The 19994-nt window shown below is 41.1% G+C and overlaps 1 protein-coding gene across 1 annotated transcript in view; it reads left to right on the forward strand.

Annotated features, from left to right (window-relative positions):
- The first annotated feature begins 50 nt into the window (after positions 1-50).
- The window catches only part of gpr39 (G protein-coupled receptor 39), a 52242-nt gene continuing 32298 nt past the window's right edge, over positions 51-19994 (forward strand). Inside the window, exon 1 of the mRNA XM_034134639.1 lies at positions 51-1166. Within this exon, the coding sequence (XP_033990530.1) occupies positions 383-1166 (784 nt within the window). The 5' untranslated portion in view covers positions 51-382. The remainder of the gene's footprint in view (positions 1167-19994) is intronic.

The following is a 19994-nucleotide window of genomic DNA, read 5'->3' on the forward strand; positions in this document are numbered from 1 at the left end:
CACAGTGTTAGCTAACACTTTGCTCACACTGAAACCACCAGACTCTGGACTGGAACGTGAAAGGGCTCTCCGGGATCCTAGGTGATCATCAGGGATAGGAGGAGTTGAACCAGGCTCAGAACCACTCACTGGATTTCTGGGGTTAAGAGACTAAATATTTAGAAGAGTACTGACGATATTTCCTACAGTGGTGTGTAACCTACTGTGATTTGGAGTTTACCGCTCAATGGAAAACTGTCCTTGAAGAATCAGGGACAAAGAAAAGCCTTCATTGTAAGTTGTTAGCTTGGAAAGCGGGTCTCTTGTGGATCCAGGCTGTATCACAGAGGCTGCGCCCAGCAGAACTGATAAGCTAACCGACACAAATCTGAGCTCTGTAACCATGGATGAGGAAGGTGAGATAGCAGACTTGAAAGACTGGACTGAGCTTGAACCCAGCTACACCGTCAAAATCCTTCTCACAATCTTTTACAGCTTCATCCTGGTAACGGGCATCGTGGGCAATTCAGTCACTATCAGAGTGACGCAAGTGCTGAAGCGTAATGGCTACCTGCAGAAGAACGTCACGGACCACATGGCGAGCCTGGCCTGCTCCGACCTGCTGGTGCTCCTCATTGGCATGCCGGTGGAGCTCTACAGCGCCATCTGGTTCCCGTTCACCACCGCAGAAGGGAATGCATCCTGTAAGATCTACAACTTCCTGTTCGAGGCTTGCAGCTACGCAACCATCCTCAACGTGGCCACGCTTAGCTTTGAGCGCTATGTGGCTATCTGTCACCCGTTCCGCTTCAAAGCCCTGGGTGGAAAACGCACCTCTGCCCTCATCACCTTCGCTTGGCTGGTTTCTGTCCTCGTGGCCCTGCCCCTGCTGGTTGCCACGGGAACGCAGGGACACATTCCCTTAAAACAAGAGCTGCCGGTCCAGAATCTGACCTTCTGTACCAACCTGCGGGAGCACTGGGTGATGTACAGGGTCAGCATCTTCGTAGCCTTCATCGTCTACATGGTGGTGTTGGTCTGCGTGGCCGTCATGTGCCGGGCCATGGTCCTCGTCCTCCAGAAGACTCTAGGGTCCGGGGATAGCGGCACCAACGGGGTCCAAACAGCACCAAAGCATGAAAGTTCAAAGGTCAAGACAGCAAGGAAGCAGACCATCATTTTTCTTGGTAGGTTGTTGATTCAATATTTCAAAAATACTAATTGTTCTGCCAACTGTGTCCCCTCAAGAAGGGGCTTGAGCTTCTTCCTATTAAGTGTTATCCCAGCTGAGGCCACACACACACGCATGGTTTACTCTTCTGTCCTTTTTTTTGGTGTTCTGTTTAGGGAAGTAACCTTTATGTTAACGTGCATGTGATGGGGGTGCAGCATTATATATATATTGCAGGGCGTAGGCATCTCTAAAAAGTGTAACAAAAATGTTACAGAGTGTTATTTTTGGGCCATTGTTCGTGTGTGTGTGTGTGTGTGTGTGTGTGTGTGTGTGTGTGTGTGTGTGTGTGTGTGTGTGTGTGTGTGTGTGTGTGTGTGTGTGTGTGTGTGTGTGTGTGTGTGTGTGTGTGTGTAGTTCCAATGTTGTGACCATTCCTTCGATTGATTACACACACTGACACACACTGACACACACTGACATGTTTGTTTAGAGCTAAACCTTCTGGGGATAGTAACTTACAAAAAGAGTTCAGTCACTCAACTAACTAATCAAAATGTTCAGCTGTACCTATAGGCCTTTTTTTTATATTGAGTAGTTTAATTTATAACCGAACATCATATTTTTTTAAAATATTTTAAAGTAACTAGTAACTACATATGTTAAATAAATGAAGTAGAAGTAAAAAGTGGCATGAAAAGAGTTACTTCAAATAAAGTTACTGAAAATAGGACAATACGTGTCATATTATCAGTTGTAAGGTTGCCACTGTGTCAAAGGGCTCCATGTCCATATTTGAGGGGGGCTTTGGGCTTGCCTACATCAGGAAGTAGCCAAAGGTCAGGCAAAGGTCAGCGGGTCAAAACTCAGGCCCTTTCTTATAACATAGTGGGTCAGCTACTGGGGTGTTCTCATGTCCATGTCATAATGTAGAAATAAGAAACAAAGAGAATCAGACAGAAGTGGAATCCACCAAAGACCTCACAGAAAGTCTCTCCTACACATTTAGAGATAAATCGAAGACCTGAACTGCCAATAGTTGGCCAACCGAGATAACAAATGTATAAACAGGTTTGAAGAATAAACACTGTGAGCTGAGGAGGACATCCCGAGGACAGCTCTGTCCTGGTCCACTGGACATCAGCTAGCATTGGACATGAGAAGAAGGGACTCAGAGATGATAAGGGATGCTGGTATGACTCACTGCAGAAGGGTTAACATGAACAGAGATCCCAATAAAAGTCCCTAAATCATACAGCACAGCGGTCAGAGAATCAACACATGAATACAGCTGGCTGACAAGAAGCATGACACACAGGAAGTAGAGCCAGACACAGGATATGTTCTAGATAAACTCCCTGTGTAATGTACAACCTCATATTAGTCACTTTCTTAGAAAATGATTACCAAAAAGCTAATTGGATTAAGATTAAGAAAGGGAATATATTGCAAATTCATCTTTTGTATTATCTTTAGACTGATTAGGTGTACGCACGTTCTGAATGTAGAGAAGAGGTTGGAGTGAATGAATGGGTCAAACAAGCACAGGATTTTACCCAGAAGACTGGCATGTATCGCGTAAAACCAGAAGTTCATATGTTAAGTTGTTTTAAGTGACATTACACAACTATAGTAGTACGTATAGTCACATTCTGTCACATAGATGTCAGAACTAAACACAATATTAAAGCACAAAGCAATCTTATTTTAACCCAAACCTAACCAAAGAGTTAGTGTTGTTGCCCTTTTTTAATATTTGACATAATGAAAGTGGCATCGTAGCACTGTTTCACATGGTTTCATAGAGTAATCACAAAGGTGATTTTGTAAGAGTTTGATTATTGTTGTGTGGTAATGTAGATTTAGTGCAGAGAGGTTGTTGTAACGTGAAGTTCAGGTGATAAAACATCACAATTGGAGAGAGGGTTTTTTGGAAAGAAACAGGCCTTTTATTTTCAGCCTTCAACAAAAAAACATTATTTTGGTATCAGTGTCCAAAGTTTTAAAGGATGATGTACAGGAGTTTAATCGAATTGCGCCAGGAGCTCACAGAAAAGACGTGTGCCTCGTTCGCTGCCATATCCATGGAACACGAAAATAAACACATTATTTTACGGAAATATAAAACAACCTTTTCACAACAGGCCTGGTGCTGCTCTTTCACCAACAAAAGTAACAATTCCAACCCCCTCCTCTCTCTTTCCAGTGACTCTTATAGCAGACAGCCCGCCTTCCTAATTCAATTTGGCCAATCAGGTCATGACTCTGAAAGGGGAGTGAAGAGTTAAACAGAGAAATAAACATTGTTTTTCGACAACTAACAAAATCCTCAAGGCCTAAGTCAATTAATTATTTTATTTACAAAAATATTGCACATTCAAAACATACAATATCTGCACAGACTGATAGTTTTTAAGAAAAAAAGAATTCCTTTCCTTACAAACAAAGGGCTTAGCCGTTAGTGAGGGAGCTTGTGCTTCCTCACAGAGGGTGAAAAGTCTCAGATCAAATCAGTGGTTTTCATTATGTAAAATGATTGATTATATTTTCTGGAGTAAAATATAAAATAATCTTGTTTTTTTTTGTCTAACAAGTTAAATAAAAAGAAACGGGGGAAATATCCAACAAAAGCTTGAATCAGCTGCAAGGAAAGAAACGGAACAAAGGAAAAATACGTACGTTTAATTTGATTCTTTCTGAAGAACACTTTTATTTTTGCATCTTCATAGTCCCATTAGATCTTACACATAGAATATGGAAATAAATAAGCCTACTATGCATTTCCAAATCTTATGGAATGGTGGCAGTGCAGCATCAAGAAAAAACTAAATCAAAACAACATCTTTATTGCGAGCATAGAGGACAGTGAACTGAACAGCATCGACCTAAGTTTATTACCAGGTACGTTTACACGTACAAGGAATTTGCTCTGGTGTCTGTTATTGTGACCATAAACAAATCACAGAAAATAAGTTGCAATAGTAGGTAAAATAAAAATGAAGACAATACAAATGTGTATTTTTAAGAAACTATTAAGCATTATAAAAAAATAAAAATAAAGTATTTACACCAAATTTGTATTTAAATATACAAAGAACCTTAAAAGCTAAAAAACAAAAACACTTAGGACACAGACAATATGACAATATATGGCAAACTCTGGTGATTTATAGTTTAAAGTGGAGGGCTGTGCAGACATGTGCAAAAATGCATTCAGAGAGTTGAGCATGAACATGGCTCACGAAAGAACAAGATGTTGTTCACATGATGTGCATTAATGTAATGCATCATGTCTGTGTGGTGGATGATAGTCAGTGTCAGTGGGGGTCCCGGTCCTTGTTGATGAGGCTGGTAGCGGAGGGAAAGAAACTGTTCAGGTGGAGAGAGGTTTTGGTCCTGATGGAGCGCAGCCTCCTGCCAGAGGGGAGCGGGACAAACACTTTGTGTTCAGGGTGGGAGGGGTCGGCCACTATCTTCCCTGCTCCTCCATGTTATTTGGAAGAACTGACTTTCTACCATCAAATAAACTATATAAATATGCATTTATGCTATTGGCTATGCTGTCTGTTTCAACTTGTGCTTTATTGTGGTCTTTATCTCAGTTTATTGGAATGTAATACCACAACAGTTATCAACAGAGGTGATTTGGAGTTTTGGTTTGTTTTCAGTTCTTAGCACATAATCCTTTATTAGGATTAAAGTAATTCCATAATTCCATAGTGCATAGAGAACAGTAGGAGTGCGCGGCAGCCCTGACTGACTTTTAATCAGCGTGTGTTCTGAAATGCCACTCCTCAGTGTGATAGTCCTTTATGCAAACAGTGTGCTGTTATGGTCTCAGTAGGAAGTGTGTGTGATGTTTACTGTGCACCACCACCAAGGCAAGGCACGTTTATGTAGCACCTTTCAACACAAGGCAATTCAAAGTGCTTTACAAAAATAAAAGACATTAAGAGCATTAAGAAATAGTGCAGCGGAAAAACATTATAAAATGACATTTAAAAACTGTCATTAAAAAGCAAAGATAATAAAATAAACATAAAACATGAATAACACAGGTATAAAATACAGCCAATAGTTCAATTAAAAGCAGCGTGAAAAGAAAAGCCTTCAGCCTGGATGTAAAGTAGTAAGAGGTGCAGCGGACCTGCAGGATTCTGGGAGTTTGCTCCAGTTATTTGGAGTATAATAACTGAACAAGTCTACTGAAGATAAAAGCATGAACAAGTTTTTCCAGATCCTGCTGTGACATTAGTCTTTTAATCCTAGATATATTCTTTAGGTGATAGTAGGCTGATTTAGTAATTATTGTAATGTGACTGTTGAAATTCAGGTCAGAGTCCATGACTACACCTAGATTTCTGGCGTTATCTGTAGTTTTGAACATTGCAGGCTGAAGCTCAGTGCTGACTTTTATACGCCAGACACTTCCTTTACCTTAGTGGGAGCAATGGCATCTATAACATTTTTTATTTTCTAATTAGGAGATGCTGTATTGAATGGGGGGGAGGTGGTGCAGGTTTTAGATTGGATGATTGTGGGGGCATGGTGATGAAGATGGGGGAGATGGTGCACGTCTCTGCTTTGGGGTAAAGGACTTGGTGCCAAGCCTGTGTAGCTCCTTCAGGTGGTCAGTGAACTCCAGGAAGGGGGACGAGGGTGAAAGGGTGAGCGGAGAGAAGAGAGAGCTGGGGGGTGAAGGATGAGTTTCCTCAGGCGGGTGCAGTGATACTTCTTCAAGGTTTTCTATACGTTATGTTGTGTGTTTCTCCTGTTTTGATTTCTCTTGTTGCTTGTCCTTGGCAGAGGGAGCAGATTGATGACACAGGCAGTTGAATTTGTTAGAAATAAACAATTGTACTCCTGACAAAGTCCATCTGCTTTAAAAAGATGTCTGCAGTCCCAGAAAAAGTTAAAATTGTCAATAAAATGGACAGAATGGTCAGTACAGGCAGTTGAAAGCCACGTGTTCAGTGCAAACAATCTGCTGAATCTCTCCACTCATTACATTACATTACATTTAGCTGACGCTTTTATCCATCAGGTTTCATAGAGCCAAAACATTTCAAGTGCTACTCAACTAGCTTTAGATAAGCCAGTCCTTTATTAGTATATAAGTGCTTTGTTAGCAATTCTTTGTTAGTAATTCTATCGCTCGAAGTGGAGTCGAAAGAGATGAGTTTTCAGTCTGCGCCGAAAGATGTGTAAGCTACAGTATCTGCTGTCCTGATGTCAATGGGGAGCTCGTTCCACCATTTTGGAGCCAGGATAGCAAACCAACGTGTTTTTGCTGATGGGAACTTGGGTCCCCCTCGCAGTGCTGGTGCAGCGAGCCGTTTGGCCGATGCAGAGCGGAGTGCACGTGCTGGGGTGTATGGTTTAACCATGTCCTGGATGTAGGAAGGGCCAGATCCATTCACAGCATGGTACGCAAGTACCAGTGTCTTGAAGAGGATTCTAGCAGTTACTGGAAGCCAGTGAAGTGAGCGGAGGAGCGGTGTGGTGTGGGAACATTTAGGAAGGTTGAAGACCAGACGAGCCGCTGCATTCTGGATGAGCTGCAGAGGTCGGATGGCACATGCAGGTAGACCAGCCAGGAGGGAGTTGCAGTAGTCTAGGCGTGAGATGACAAGAGCCTGGACCAGAAGTTGTGTCGCTTTCTGGGTCAGGAGGGGACGTATCCTCCTCTTCTGACTGGCGGTAGAGGGCCACTGATGAACACCTCCGCGTTTAGAGAGCTGACAGTTTCCAATAGACATTTAAAGTCTTCTTTCGGCGCTTCTGACTGTTGTTTCACAACATCATTTGTTCCAATATGCAGTACCACATTCTTCACAGTCGGATGTTCAGCCCCAATATACAGGATCTTCTCAGCCAAGTCAGAGACCATATCCTTGGCAAAACAGAGTATTTTGGTGTTGTTCTTACTACACAGACCTTTTACATCTCTTACAGCAGAGTCACCCACAATCAGAGTTGCAGGCCCAGTCGTTAGCTTTCTCTCTAGCCTTTTACGTTTGGAGTAGCTATTGGTCCTTACCCTGCTGTGTGAAGAGGACAGGTTATCCAGGTCATCAGAAAGAGATCTCCGGTTCTGTGTCAGCAGAGCGTATCTGTTCTGGATTGGCACACTTGGTGGTTTAGAAGGATTGTTTGTAGTTCTCCCTTTAGCAGCTGTCCACGGCTGTTTCCAACAGGGGTTGAAGAGGCGCTCTTCCTGGGTGATAACGAGGGGTTACGTATTGTAACCCTAGTTATATAAGCACAGGCATGTGTTAATATAACAATGCAGGCCAGCCGGTCGATCACATTACATTACATGTCACTTGTTAGACGCTTTTATACAAAGCGACTTACATACTCAATACTGTGGGCAATCCCCACAGGACCAATTTGGGGTGAAGTGTCTTGCCCAGGGACACAACAACATGCTGACTGCAGTGGGATTCGAACTTGCTATCCTCTGATTCGAAGATCAGCGCACTAACCCACTGAGCCACAGCCTCCCTTATCACAGATTTCAGAGCGCTAGGCTCTGCCTGTTATTCGTCCTCCCAAATCCCATGGAAATGATTTACTCGTAGGCCTTGCACCCAGACATTTCCAGGGAGGACTACCACTTGTAGATTTATTACCCGGTACACAGCCCTCCTGTTCCTTGGAATCCTTGTAGCTGCTAACTAGCTGTGAGTTAGCATGCCCTTGTCCATTCTTTTGCAGCACTGGTAAAGTGGTGTCATTCCCACATAGTCCATTCACTTCCACGTTAACTTCCAACCGTTTCTTCTGTAGAAGTTTGTGGAAGTTATCTGTAGAGAAGGGAGGCATTTTGCGGCTAACTAGTTTAAGCTAAGTAGCATGCAGTACCAGCAGTCTAGGCTTTAGCTGATGCTAGGCCACGCTACTGTCAGACTGAGATCCGAATTTATTTTTAAATATGGCTAAAACCCTCTGTCTATTTACGAAGAATAACGGTCCCAGTGATAAATTAAAGATCCCATCGTATGCTTTTCCAGTTAATACCCGTCCTTTCGTGTGTTATGTAGCTTTTTCTGCATGTAAAGTACACCCTGTAGCGAGTAAAACTGTAACACAGAAAAGTCGTGTCTATGCTGCCCCCCTAGCCTCATCTTAGATTTTTCTTTTTCCATTTTTTCTTCCGGGGGCCATTGACGTCAGTAAATCTGGAGACCAATTGGAATGTCGCACACCCATAGCTATAGAGCAATAGGCACACCCTCTGCCAGCTGACCCTTTACTGTTGGAAGGCTGAAAGGTTCAGTTCAAAATTGTATCCAGTCATGTCAAGAAAGTACTCTGCCCTGAAATGTGAGGGGAAAATCTTCATGCCTCAGAGGGCGGACTCCTGAGCTCCTTAATGTCCTGCTAACATGGCACTTACACTTTATGCAGCAACCAGGAAATGACACCAGGAAATCCTCTTCACTCTGTCCGCTTCATGCCTCACAGGGCGGACTCGTGAGCTCCGCAATGTCCCGCAAACATGGCACTTAGACTTTATGCAGCATTCTCATTTGTTTGTCATTACTGGTGTCATTTCCTGGTTGCTAACCGACGCCATTGTAAAACATTAAACTGATGTTCAGCTGTAACGGGAAGGCTGGGAAAGCACTCTGTTAGACAGGGGCGGAGCCTCTCTGGTGGTTGACTAATCAGAACAGAGTGGGCAAGCTGACCAATCACAGCACAGTCAACACAGTCTCACTCCCTGATAGTCCAATAGCGACGCTTGGTCAGGGTCCTTTGGCGTGCAGTTGTGACGCGTCGAGTCTCCTTCAGCTTCATAAACGGACGCAAAGAGCTTTCAACTGATTGCAATGTATTCCCATCGGCGGCGGTATTTGAAGCTCAGGGAAGCACCGCATCGGTCCATGTCGGCGGCAGTTAAAGGCAATGTGAGTAGTGTAGTGTCTTCTGCAATCCTAAACTCCGAAAAAATATTTGTTTCTCCGAATCGAAGGGGAAAAATACAAAAGCATTGTACACAATTTAAACCAATCAATGTTGTGTAATTAACAAGGATAATCTGGTGTTTTTGAGTTGATGAGTAGTGCAGATATCACTGTCAAATGAATCGACAGTAAGGAGAATACTTACTTCCGGGTGTAAAATTCTCCGTTATCCAATGGGAATGGACGCTCACATTGCCTTTAACTGCCGCCGACACAGACCGATGCGGTGCTTCCCTGAGCGTCAAATACCGCCACCGATGGGAATACATTGCAATCAGTTGAAAGCTCTTTGCGTCCGTTAATGAAGCTGAAGGAGCCTGACCAAGTGTCGCTATTGGACTATCAAAGGGTTATTGTTCTACTTATAACCAACAGACTGGAATATTGGAGTATGTATAATTATTTCTTACAGTTAATATACAAGGCATATTGTTGTGAAAAATGTACCCAAAAATCCAAAAAGTATTGTAAAATAATTAAAGTGTTTCTCTCTAGGAAGTTATTATGTGACCAATATTCACAGAGCAAGCTGCAAGATCTGCAAACGTGTTAGCTAGGCCATAATGTAATCACCTCATGGCCACATTATCATAATAACTACTTCCAAATTCATAACCGCTCAGACCTCATAAACAACATTTCAAGAAGCAATACGCTGGCACTGGACTCCAGCGTCTTCATAATGGCATATTACATTTTACTGAATATTACTGGGGGTCATGACACAGTCTGCTAGCATCAACATTATTCTCTCCCCTCCTTATTGTGCTGCCAGAAAGACCTGCACTTGAATCTGAATATTGTTTGTTATTGCACTTGGCAGACAGCACAGACCGGGTTGCACACTGCATTGAGTTCCACTCTGATGCATAGTGGTTCTTGTTGCTATGCTGTCATTGCTTCACTTTAGCTTAAAACAACTTTTAATCCTGGTTGGGCTGTACAACTTTGGAGAGTAATTAAAAGCAGAGAACATCCTTGTTAGATGCCCACACATCACGTCCTGGACAGAAGGTTAATTGCTTCAGATAGTTGTCTCAGTCACTCGGAGCCAGCATTTGTGAAATGAATATTAATTCTGTTTTGCTGCCGTCAGCCTTTGCCCTGTGAACTTTGGCTTTTGCAAGCTATTTGTGATAGGAGCACACCGAGGCTGAATAGATGTGAAAGAAAGCGTGCTCGGATACTTTAGACAAATAAGATAGCAGGGAGTGCAATTGTTATTCATTACCACTTTTTATTCAAGATGTGTGCAGTGATAATCCTGTATTCACCTGGGTTATCACTGCTGAGTATCAAACAATACACAAAATGAGTGGAAACACGCAGCTTTGTTATAAAAGTCACATAGATGCCAAATATTATTAAAGCCCTTCTCGTCTGTGTGACCATGACATTTACCTTGCTGCGATAAAATGCAGAACAAATCTATATAGTGCTTTACTTCACGCAAACAAAAGGTCACATAACAAATGTAAACACTTCAACAAATACAATTTACAGTTACAGTTCAGAAACAGCTGACCATTCACTAAGCTTTGCCAAGCTTACTCACTGCATATAATCCAGTGTACAACGATAACAGTTTCAGGTTTAGCACATTTTTTTCATTTTTTAAACATTGAATCCTTGATTTGAGGCAAAGGTAGTAGAAGGTTTATCATTTCCAGCCGGCATCTGTCAATGTTTTCAACTGAAAGGAGAATTTCCGCGATCAGCTATGATCATGATGACCATGGGTTTGATGAAAACACTGTCTTTGGAGGACTTTTTAATGTTTTGAGTTTACTTTTTAAAACAACAAGGATTTACAATTGTTCCTGAATAGGACAGTGATGGCTACATACATTATATTATGCCAAAACACTGAGGCTGGGGGCTACATGTACATGTGCCAGGCCAAAAGTCATCGTCCCCACCAGCCAAGGAATGCATGTAGAAAACATGAAACTAACAAGAGCATAGTCCATATATGATAAGGCATCGACCATATTTGTTTTAACATAACCCTGTTTGGTCTAGCGGATTTTGACTGTTTCAACACCAAATTTAGTAAAATCTCAATTTCATTATTAAACTAGAATGGCAGTCGTTGAGCGCAGACCTTCCCCAACACCAATGGTGCATTCCCAAGCCCCTTGGATGTCCCATTGGGAGTTGGGAAAGTTCTTACAGCTTGGAAGTGTTCATGAGCTTTAAGTTATGTGGAAACAACATGAACAACACTGGAGATGTTTTGTATTTTAATGCTAAAGAAAAATCCTTCCAGTCAGAAAGTAATCTTTCCAATTATTCCAACACAACAACAATGCAGGACACAATTGCATTATCTCGAAATAATCACAAAAGTCAAACATTATGTGAACCTGCTTGCTTTGGATCTGCTCCCAAATTTAAAGGGGCCCTATTCTGTTCATTTGCAGGTGTATATCAGTATGTAGTGTCTCTACTTTAAAGAGTCCTCTCCTGCTGATGTTCAGGTGTATATCAGTATGTAGTGTCTCTACTTTAAAGAGTCCTCTCCTGCTGATGTTCAGGTGTATATCAGTATGTAGTGTCTCTACTTTAAAGAGTCCTCTCCTGCTGATGTTCAGGTGTATATCAGTATGTAGTGTCTCTACTTTAAAGAGTCCTCTCCTGCTGATGTTCAGGTGTATATCAGTATGTAGTGTCTCTACTTTAAAGAGTCCTCTCCTGCTGATGTTCAGGTGTATATCAGTATGTAGTGTCTCTACTTTAAAGAGTCCTCTCCTGCTGATGTTCAGGTGTATATCAGTATGTAGTGTCTCTACTTTAAAGAGTCCTCTCCTGCTGATGTTCAGGTGTATATCAGTATGTAGTGTCTCTACTTTAAAGAGTCCTCTCCTGCTGATGTTCAGGTGTATATCAGTATGTAGTGTCTCTACTTTAAAGAGTCCTCTCCTGCTGATGTTCAGGTGTATATCAGTATGTAGTGACTCTACTTTAAAGAGTCCTCTCCTGCTGATGTTCAGGTGTATATCAGTATGTAGTGTCTCTACTTTAAAGAGTCCTCTCCTGCTGATGTTCAGGTGTATATCAGTATGTAGTGTCTCTACTTTAAAGAGTCCTCTCCTGCTGATGTTCAGGTGTATATCAGTATGTAGTGTCTCTACTTTAAAGAGTCCTCTCCTGCTGATGTTCAGGTGTATATCAGTATGTAGTGTCTCTACTTTAAAGAGTCCTCTCCTGCTGATGTTCAGGTGTATATCAGTATGTAGTGTCTCTACTGGGACATGTCTCCATGCTTTAATGTTCAAAAAGCTCTTTCTCATACTGCCTGTGCTGCAGCACCTCTTTTCACCCTCTGTCTGAAACCAGAGCCCAGTCTGCTCTGATTGGTTAGCTGGCCGGCTCTGTTGTGATTGGTCAACCACTTAGAGCTGTCCCGACCCTTAGCCTATCAAATACAATGTGTTGGAGCGCTAGCAAATAAAAGCGCATGTGTTCCGTAGTGATGTCACTATGTTAAGGAAATAGACAAAAGTCCAATGGAGGCGTTTCAGCCGTGGGGGAATTTAGCCTTTGAAGAGCATTTACATGCACAACAACCTATATATATATATATATATATATATATAGGTTTTGCCAACACACTCTCACTCCCTAAGCGTCCAGGAGCGACGCTTGGTCAGGGTCCCGTGGCGTCCAGTTGTGACGCGCCGAGGCTCCTTCAGCTTCATAAACGGACGCAAAGAGCTTTCAACTGATTGCAATGTATTCCCATCGGCGGCGGTATTTGACGCTTAGGGAAGCACGGCATTCGTTTGTGTCGGAGGCAGTTAAAGGCAATGTGAGCGTCCATTCCCATTGGATAACGGAGAATTGTACACCCGGAAGTAAGTATTCCCCTTACTGTCGATTGATTTGACAGTGATATCTCCACTACTCATCAACTCAAAAACACCAGATTATCCTTGTTAATTAAACGACATTGATAGGTTTTAGTGTGTGTACAATGCTTTTGTCACGTTTTCCCCTTCAATTCTGAGAAACAAGTCGTTTTCTATGAGTTTTGGATGGCCGAAGACATTACATTACCCACAATCCTAGACTGTATAAAAAAATTAAATAATACATTATTCCGAGTGTGCTTGCTTTTCTCTTTGAAAGTCATCACATAACGGCATTGTAATACACGTTTCGGCTGCATTAAATATGACATATCTGCCGTAGTTAACTCTATGTATAGAGCCCTGATGACAAGACTTCTAGACAAACAGGAACTGCCGCCAAAACTGAAAACTTGACGTGGATCGTAAATATATAAGCACTACTACTAACTACTAACATGCACAACAACCTAGAGAACACACTACAGGGAAGGGAAAACCCCCAAAAGCGTAATTGTGCCCCTTTAAAGACAATTCAAACACCTATAACAGGACCTGTTTTTTAACGCTGTCCGAATATACGTCTTCAGTTTGTTTATTCATACATCCACCATCTTAACTTACATAAGGTCTTGATGGGTGATTCCCCTTCAGCTCAAACTGGGCCATAAAATAGCCCATCAGGTTTTTAATGAACTGCTCTTAGGAAGAGGAAGGCTAAGGCCTCGTCCACACGGAGAAGAAACGGGTGTTATCCGCTATAGTTCTTTATCGTATGGACGGTTCGTCCACACGAGGCCGTAACGGAACCGCGGAAACGGAGCCCTCAAACGATAACGCATCCCAAAGTGGGAAGGTCTGGTAACGTAACGCTTGCGGCACCGTGTGTACGCCCTAAATCACATGTGTCAAACTCAAGGCCCGGGGGCCAAATCAGGCCCTTGGTGGATTTAATTTCAGCCCGCAGGATAATTTTTAACTACAATTAGATCTGGCCCGCCGGTATATTGCACGCACACTTTCACTCAATCCTGAGGATTTCCTCAGCTCAGAGCCTGACCCCAAACCTTGATGAACTTGCACCCAAGATGAGATGCCAAGTATCTGGCTTGAGCTAGCATCACAGAGCAGCACACTGAGTTTACATGGATGTTTCCTTCTGCACTTTTTCTCTTGCGACAACAGGGCATGTTTGTTTTTTTCTTTGAGGGAAATTGTTTTTTTGAAGCTGTTGTTGGCCTATGGCAGGGGTACTTAAACTTTTTTGTTAAAGGTCCACTTGTGAATTTTATACAAGGTCAATGGTCCGGATCAATGCCAGTAAAGTCCCCCCCACCCCCCCCACCCCCGGAGCGGAGCAACGATTTTTAAAAATGGTTACGTTTATTCTGGTTTGTTTTGTGTTTGTATCTTTTATTTTAAATTAATTAATTAATTTTATGTTTTGTGAGCTGAGCTGTGTGATTTTATATTTTATGTATCTCTCTGTACAGCACTTTGGTCTGGAGGTTTTAAAGTGCTATATAAATAAAGTTGGATTGGATTGGATTGGATTAATCTACTTTATTTGGGGGCTCCCTTCTGGTCCAAGCACTTGACCGACATCGGTTCGTTTTCATTTTCGTCTCCGTGTGACGAAATCCGTCTGATTCTGATGCCTAAGAAAGGCCACAGCGTGATAGACGTTGTAGCTATTTTAATTTTCTTTACTACCTTACTTTACTGTCACATGTCACAGTTTTGTGTCTCTCCCTTAGTGTCTCTCTTTCTGAGTTATAGGTAATGTTGGTAAGGATAAGTAATGTTGAAGATTGCCAGAGCTCAGCCCAAACTAGGCTAGTTTAAACTGGAGATTTTCTTGGATATGTGATGCTGTGTCACACACATACAAACACGTAGTCAGATCAAAGGATGCTTCTGAGGCTAGGTTTGGCTAACCTTGGTTACATGATGAATTAAGTTGGGTTTAGGTGCCGTTATGTTAGTACCATGCACAATGATATTGAACTATTTAAAAATGTTGGAAAGCTGCATTTCTCCACACAGAAAATAATAAACTGAAAAAACCTATTCAAAAGATTATTTTTGAAATTTTCAGAAATAGGCTTGTTTCCTTCCTTTCAAATAGTTAGATCATTACAAAAATACATCTACTGACATCACTACATATTAATAATAAACACATTGTTTATTTCATTTGGCCTAATGTGTGGTTTAAGGGGGAATTACAAGTCACTTTTTGCTGCTGAGAACCTCATTTTGTCCGGTAAAGATAGTATCACTCCAACTTCTTAGTCCTCATAAAGTTTTCTGTAGTGCATAGAGACATTTCAAATGCAGCCCATATGGTGCACACACAATTCAGGCAATTGAGCAATATTTACTACTATAAATCATTTGTTTCAAGAATAAAACTATCAATTGCATCTCCTGTTTACAGCATATCTTACTGTACTGGTATTAGAAAAAAGTCATTTACTTGAGCGAGAAGTGTGGGTAAAGTAAATTGACTCTATCCCCAACACAATACATTTCTAGAAAACAGAAAAAAGCTTTCTGCTGGACTGAGGCTGTCAATTCACTGGTAGAATCTGCTGTATTTCAAATAAATATGATTATTTAGTCACTTATTACCTTACAAAAAATGCTTGCACACAATGTTGATAGAACATTAATTGTTGTCTATTATGTTAATTGCTTGTCATTTATCATATAAAAATATTTCCAGCTTCTCAAATGGTTCATTATTATTATTTTAAAACCTGTAATGTATTCTTTAAATTGAGTTTGAGATTTGGACTGTTTGTTGGACAGAGCACATTGTAAAAGTAACTGTCACAGAATTTCAATGAATTAAATTCAACAAATTGGATCAATTGTTGCCTATTTCCGTTTTATAAGAATATTAAAAAATATATCCCGACATAAGGCAACCTAATGCTGCAGAAAGTGTACATTCAGAAGCAATATATCTAAATTCTCACTCGATGCAAGCTGTGCCTCCCGCTCTTTCTAATTTGACCACTGCTCATTTTACTGCTCTTAAACTTTGAACTAGATGCAGCAGATTTAAAGGATATACTCAAAAATGTACAGATACGCGAATATCACTGAAGTTTTGGCCAAATTCAATTAAAGTGATGTGAGAAGGATTGGTTGAATTTGATCTGTGATAAATACCAATACACTATTTAATTTTCTAATCAGCAGTATATTAGTTGCAATATACCAGCAGTGTGAAACGGATCATGAAACATATTGTTGTGAAGTTATGGTTTGAAGGAATAATACCGCATTTCATATGCAAGTAAACGTAATACTGATGAGTAATATAGTGTGTTTGCCTTGCGTTGTCTTTGTGTTCCCATCACCCACCTCCTGCAGCTCATGAACTGCAGCCACCATCAAACCTCATCCGGATCGATGGAGCTTATTTATTGTGTTTCACTACAGATCCCATCGTCCTGTTTATGTTTGAGTGCACCGTTTTATTTTCATATATAAAGTAAGCCTTGTAGGAGATATGTTAAGCCTCTTAGGGTAGGTTGATGAATGTGCCTCACCACTTCTCCTCCATAAAACGTCCCATATCTCCTGGCATTCCTGCACTGAGTGACAGCTGCATAGTTAAGTGCTATTCTCCAGAGTGGGGGGGCCCCTGGCAGCAGCACAGCTGAAGGCAGGCCTCCCTGTGAGTGACAGGCTGTTCCCAGCCGCTGGGTGCCGTCCTGAGGGGACAGGGGGGGGGGGGGCTTCATGGTGTGTCAGCGCTCTGAGGGGATCACAGGTGTGTTTACTTCTCTGTTTTACAACACACTACTACACAATATTGACTGATATTTGCAGGATGTGAAGTGATCCGTTTCAATTCTTATTCTGATACTTTCTCAACACTTTCTCACACACTGGTTGCCTCAACATAAAGTATTTGATAGTTTAAACCGTAAGTAGGTTTTGTGAAATACATTCTATTTTGTTAAAAAAAAACTAAACAATGAGAGTAAGTCAGGTAATAAGTGAGCATGCCTTTACATTTCTAACATAGTTAATACATCCATTGTTAATATACTGTAATAGTTCAACAATACAATTGGTAAATAATAAGAAAGGGATATTTGAGATAGAAAGGATGCTAAAGTCCTGATGGTGGTTAAACCTGATATTCACCTGATCCCAAACAGTCACAGCTTTTAAAGAATCTCTTTTTTGTAGCTTTACTGGCGAAGTTGCAGATGATGAGTTAAACGTCAGAGACATTTGGAGCGCAGACTACAGTAAAGTCTCCACTCTGAGGGGGGGATAAGAGGGGGGGTCTCACTGTGAGCCTCTCACTGTGGGAGATTCATCAGGCTTCCCTCTCAATCATCACATAGGACCCTGTAGAAGTGTGTGTTGTTGTGAGTATCTGCAGGGACCCTCATCTCTTCCAATATGTGGTGTGCCAACCTCTATAAAGACATACTGTAGTTACAAGGTGCCAGATCGGAAGCGCAAATCGAAGAAGAAGCAACAAAACTGGCAGACCGTGCCAACAGAAAAACTCAAGTGAGGAATGACACGACATAGACAAAGCTTGTTGTGTGATTCTGGGGTTTGCTCTCACAAAAGTCAATAGAATTCATCAACTGACCATTTCATGGTAATCCATACAATGCAATAGAATGATCATTCTGAGTAGATTGTGATTCAAACAGTTTACCTTATGCCACGTCAAACGAATATAATACAATATAAAGACTTTAAAGTTTGTTACAAAAAACATTTGACTTTGTTTCCATAGGCCAGGCAAGCGGCTGCTGGTCAATTGAAACAGCAAGTTGATGTCCTGCTGACACAATGTGCTTTCAAGACTACTAGAAGGGAAAAAATGAGTGGTAAATAATCAACTTCGAGTTCAGTTTTAAGTTCCAGAGTTGAACGCTGCTGAGCTCCCTCTCTTTAGGAATCCATCAGCGACTGAAGTTGTAAAATAGTTTCTTCCCTAATGAGAGGCTTTTATCATGTTGGATGTTGCTGCAGGTGAGGCTGCAGGCACGGGGGGGATTGGGGGGGCTGGAGGAGCTTTTTAAGGTCCTGGGGGACGCAGTGCTTCAAGGAGCTTTGACTCAATGAAAGAAACCTGGCATGTTGTTATCCCGCTCATCCCCTAAAAGCAATTAAAAAGCTAGTGCCTGAGGAACACAGCTCCATGTCATTGTTTCTAAAGGACTATTTTATAAAAACATTATGAGGGTCCCTGTGCTGCAGAAATGTCTACATGATGCATTTTGGTGTTGCAAAATGATGCATACAGTTACAGTAGGACCTGACTTTTAGCAGTACATTTTTCATGAATGATTCACTTGAAAGGAATGCTAGCATATCACTTCATGACTCATTTCACTGTGAGATAACATGAGATAACATCAAATAACACAAGATAGCAAGACATTTGAGATGGCCTGAGTTATGCAGTGCGTCACTCCTGGGGGCAAACATTAATGTTCTAATGGCCAGCAGGGGGCGACTCCACTTGTTGCAAAAATACTGCAGATTGCATAAATGTCTATGAGAAGATGTCCCTACTCCTGACTTGATTTATTGCCTTGATAAACATTTTCCTAGTGAGTTTATCAAGTTCTCTTCAATAATCTGATATTCATTTGCTTTTTATTTGCTATTTTTTCTGTTGCAAACTTTGGTTAAAATGTGCGATCCATCTGGATGTAAACCTGTTACATGGCAAACATACTCTCTGCATCAATGAAAGCCAAGTTTGGACTTTTGTTTATTTGTTTTATTTGTTTTGTATCATTTAGCCTTTTATTTTTGGATGTTAACACAACCTTGATAATTTATTGAATCTTATTCTGACGGCTGGTCTTAATTATTTGGATCAGAAGTTTACACTTTTGTGATTTCTTTTTAAAATATTGACAAAGTCAAAGCGAGTGCTTTCCATTCCCTGGTGACATTTTGTACATGGCTGAAACATGTTGAATATTGCTGATCTGCCTCATTACTAAAAGCCTGTCACATTCGCACACGACATGTCTAGAAGGAAACGCTTTACTCTGGATAGGTCATGAGATTTGTTGTGCTACAGTCAGAGCAGGTTTGTTAATAAGGTCCAACAGCATCACATCGCTCTGAGCGGCTGAACAGTAATTACCATATTTATTCCTAAATGACTTTCCAACCAAACAGTCATAAAAGTGAAGCTGGGAGGAGGATGTGGCAGGATGAAATGAACAGCTGCACACTCCGATTCATTCTTTATTCGATAGCAACATCAACTTAAAAAGAAAAATGAGTCCTTCACTGCAAGGTGGACATTATTACAGGACCGAGAAAACAGACGGCACTTTGGCATGAACAAAACCACCCCTGGTGTAAAGCTCTGCTGCTAGCTATTATAAAGTATACCAGGTTCAAAGCACTCATTCATACTGTTAGAATGGTGTGACGTTCAATTGTTATTATTAGTTTATTCCACTCATGGCAATTATTATAAAACAAAACATGCACACTTTACACAGTTTGGATGGAAAGGAGCAGGGAACATCTTATTTGACCTGCATCTTATTCAAAAAGGTTATAATAAAAAGAAAGATGGACTTTCAGTGACAGCTGCTTACAAATACTTACAGTCACACAACAATCAACCATCAGATAAACTTGATCTTCTTATTCTTTCTTTATACATTTTCTTAAACCTTAAGATGTTCCTACAGCCCTTTAAATCATTTGGTAAAGAATGATACAGTTTAACGCCAACAACAGAGCTAAACTGCTTTAAAGTAGTCCATGCAAACTGATGCTTAAAGTTACATTCCCTATGTTGCTCATCTTCTGGAGTTAAAACACAATATTTTGTATTTTTTCAGCCAGTATTCCGTTTTTTGGTCTATGCATAACTAAAGAACTCTGTAATTCATTTAAATCTTTACATTCGAACAGCCTTGACTCAACAAATGGTGTGTGTGTGTTCTCGGGGTTGTGCATTATGCACAATTCTCACTGCTTTTTTTTTCCTGTAGT

The sequence above is a fragment of the Trematomus bernacchii genome, unplaced genomic scaffold (assembly GCF_902827165.1).
Source record: "Trematomus bernacchii unplaced genomic scaffold, fTreBer1.1, whole genome shotgun sequence".
Classification (NCBI taxonomy): domain Eukaryota; kingdom Metazoa; phylum Chordata; class Actinopteri; order Perciformes; family Nototheniidae; genus Trematomus; species Trematomus bernacchii.